Genomic DNA, 3,364 nt, shown 5'->3' on the forward strand with positions numbered 1-3,364 from the left:
AAATTTAACAGATAATAATAGGTTATTACTTAATTTTTTTTAGATTACCAAAATTAAATATGCTACGAAGACTTAAATATTGTTGTGGGTCGATTTAACATTATAAAAAATTTATACACTCTCAGCAAACAAAACTTGAACTCTAAAAAATAACAAAAAAAAATCAACACTTATATTTATATGCACAAGTAAAATGCTATACTTTCAAATAAGTAGCATATATATTAATCTTTCTAATTGTTTCAATTGATAGCAATCTTTTGATTGCTTGTTTGTTTAAAAATTGTACAAAAACTTCCTCCATGTGCTTTTAGACCAACTTTCACCCCATGTTATCTGCCTTAAAACAAATATTTGAACTAAAGTAGTAATCCTGTGAATATACTATTATATATGCTATTCTTGCCTATTGCACAATTTGTTGTAGAAAATGTCAAAATTATCTTCATTATGATTTATGTGAATGTCCAGGATATATATGCCATATATAGTTCAACTGGCTTCAGGCAGTGGTCTTGTTCTTATCAGTTGGCTCCTCTTCTACAAGAGGCTTGGATGATCTGCTTGATTGGATTTTATTTACTTTCTCAGTAGGGATATCAAACTGCATAACAAACAGTAAATAGTCAAATAAAACGAAACATAGAAATGCAGATGACAAGCAGTCTATTAGAAGAATTAAAATTCTACTAATTAATTAATCCCATGTTTGTTGACAAATTTTGTGCAGAAAGGAACCATCAATTGTTAAGTGGGTTAAATAAGACAATCTGACCTTGAAACCACAGCCAGCTACACAAGCACGATGGCAATCCTGCATTCATATAACAAGAATATATGACATATATGTGCAGGTAGGAAAAAACAGTAAATGCCAAATATATGTTCACTTGATAATTGTACTCCAAATGCCAACATATATATATCAGATAGTTGCCAACATAGTAAAGATGTAAAAACACTTGGGGATTCTTCTTTACAATTTGATTTTAGTCACTATATTCTACCATTAGCAGGTATGACTCCAAACCTAAAAGTTGAAACAGAAGTATAGGGTTCAAAATCTTGGCTAATGGTGCATGGATCTTGCTTCCAAGTCCATATATACTCGATCGATGTTTGGTTGATCGGTCACCACAAATTCATGTTGTTAATTAGTTTGTTAGACACATTTTCAGCATTATCATCTCTCCTGCTATAGGGACAAAGTTCTATTGAAGCCATAGAGACAGGGAAGAGAAAACAAATGTTGACAGGAAGTGTAAAAAATGACAACAAATGTGAGAATATAAAAGGAAGAGATTGGAGAAACCTCAGATTGGGTTGCAGAACCAGGGGCACGATCAATATAAGCACTCCATTGTTGATCCTTCAGAACTGGACCCTTATAGCACATCTCCTCACATTCTTCCAAACCTGCATATAACTTTTCATTTTCTATTCTACCTTAATTAAATAGAGAAGCATCACATGAGGTTGCAAAATTCAACAAAAGACATCTTATAACCATTAGTTATCCTTCAAATAAACATCTCGATCGAGGAGATGCTTTTCGTTCAATCACAAACATGGGCGAAGCTACATGTTCCTCGGAAAATTACACTGCGTATACAGAGAATATTTGATTTTAGAGGTATATAACATATATTGAACACTCTTTCTCGGAGAATTTTTTCACTTCTTTCAAGTTTGAATACCCTTGAGTAAATTCCTGGCTTCGATACTGATCACAAAGGGAAGCAACATATTATGGACATTCTGGAAAATTTGAGTTATGAATTCTTAATTGCTTGTTCAAATGGCCATGTCTTCACTTAAGCTGGCTATGTTAGAGAATAATTTACACATAATAATATAGAAGCTTGGAACTTACATTCCTCCCATGTATCACCATCAGCATCACACGCCTTTTTGCAGAAAACTCTCCCTATAAGAATTTGCACATCATAAATTTTGAGTTGTGGTTTCAAGCTAAATATGCATTCCAAGAAATAAACTACTAAAAGGAGGAAAATACTACTCCATGAGTTAGTATGTTGAAGATCTTCGCCGCAGTTTCTTCTGCCTAATGCAGTCTAAGGGCCGCCCTATGCAGAATAAAGCATTCCGTGTTTATACAAGGATTAGTCAAATGCAGCAATATTATGTAACTTTGAAACAGTGATTCAGGCTTACAAGTTTCAACAGGAACGTTGCAAAGCAACAGTCGAACAATTATATCTGAATCACAAGCTAGTTGAGTTCGCCTATATTAATTCTCTAGATTCATTAAGCTCTATTGGCCCATCTTATTCCTATACAAATATCAATTTCAATGATTTAAACAAGATATTTAAAACTACTATTTTATAATAAGCTCAAGAAAGACATGAGTTTCATAATCGTTATTGTTCATTTCTTTTCTTGAATAACTAGCTTGGCATTTCCAATAGTAAACATTAACACAAAAATGAGACCTTTACATAAAACAACAAAATTCCCACATCCATAAACAAAGTCTTCCATACATCATCTTCAATAAAACATGTTTTTTTTTGGGAAGGGGGGGGGGGGGGTTTGTTGTAAAAGGGAGAGAGTAAATTACAAGGAATTTGGGTGAGAGCAGAGAATTTATTGGTGCATTGTTTGTTACAAGGCGGCGTCCATTGTTGTGGAATCATTTTTAGCTTTTTCTTGTTTTATATATTCTCTAATCAAATGGGAGATAGGAACATTAATGGAAGTTTTAATGTAGAAGATGAAGTTTGAAGGAAAAATAGAGAGGAGGAATGTGATTTAGGAAGAGGATGGACTGAATCAAAACATAGAAAAATAACTAGGAATATCGATGGAGGAAATAATTGTTGATTCGTAAATTTAGGCGACTGATCTGTTGTGTGCCTATGTTGTTATTTGTCTTTTTGGACACCATGCAAAAGGAAGAAACTTTTCTTTGTTTTCATGTACATTTACGTTAACGGAAGACAGGAATTATCAAAAATGAAAATCAAACTAAAATAACTACTTCCCTATTGAAAGCACGATGTATATAACGACCATTGCATGTTTAATTTGTTCGAAGTCTATATAATCGGGTTAGTTTAGAGAGAGAAGCTCTCCCTTCTTACTAGGATCTGTTCTTAACTACACTTCTTCTAAACAAACACTCCTACAACTCTAATGAATCAACAACACTGCCAAGGTGGAATACCTCCAAAGCCACCAGACATTAATTCCCCTCAATTAAACAATACTATATCTGCCTTTTTTAAAGACAAACTACTAGTCAATGAGCAGAAGGAAACCTTCTCAATATTATCGCCACCGACATACCTATCTCCAATGTCAATGGACACAAACGAGGAAGAAGATAAAAAGTCTTTTG

The 3,364-nt window shown here is 33.4% G+C and overlaps 1 protein-coding gene across 1 annotated transcript; it reads right to left on the minus strand.

The window, feature by feature from the left end:
* Positions 1-220: 220 nt before the first annotated feature.
* Positions 221-2,927, minus strand: LOC107781210 (uncharacterized). The gene is made up of 5 exons (XM_016601879.2): positions 2,585-2,927; positions 1,874-1,927; positions 1,313-1,416; positions 776-814; positions 221-604 (listed from the first exon to the last, which is right to left on the minus strand). The coding sequence occupies exons 1-5, from the start codon at positions 2,658-2,660 to the stop codon at positions 503-505; spliced, it is 375 nt and encodes a 124-aa protein (XP_016457365.1). The 5' UTR covers positions 2,661-2,927; the 3' UTR covers positions 221-502.
* Between the last annotated feature and the right edge of the window lie 437 nt (positions 2,928-3,364).

This window comes from Nicotiana tabacum, chromosome 3, assembly GCF_000715075.1.
Source record: "Nicotiana tabacum cultivar K326 chromosome 3, ASM71507v2, whole genome shotgun sequence".
Classification (NCBI taxonomy): Eukaryota; Viridiplantae; Streptophyta; class Magnoliopsida; order Solanales; family Solanaceae; genus Nicotiana; species Nicotiana tabacum.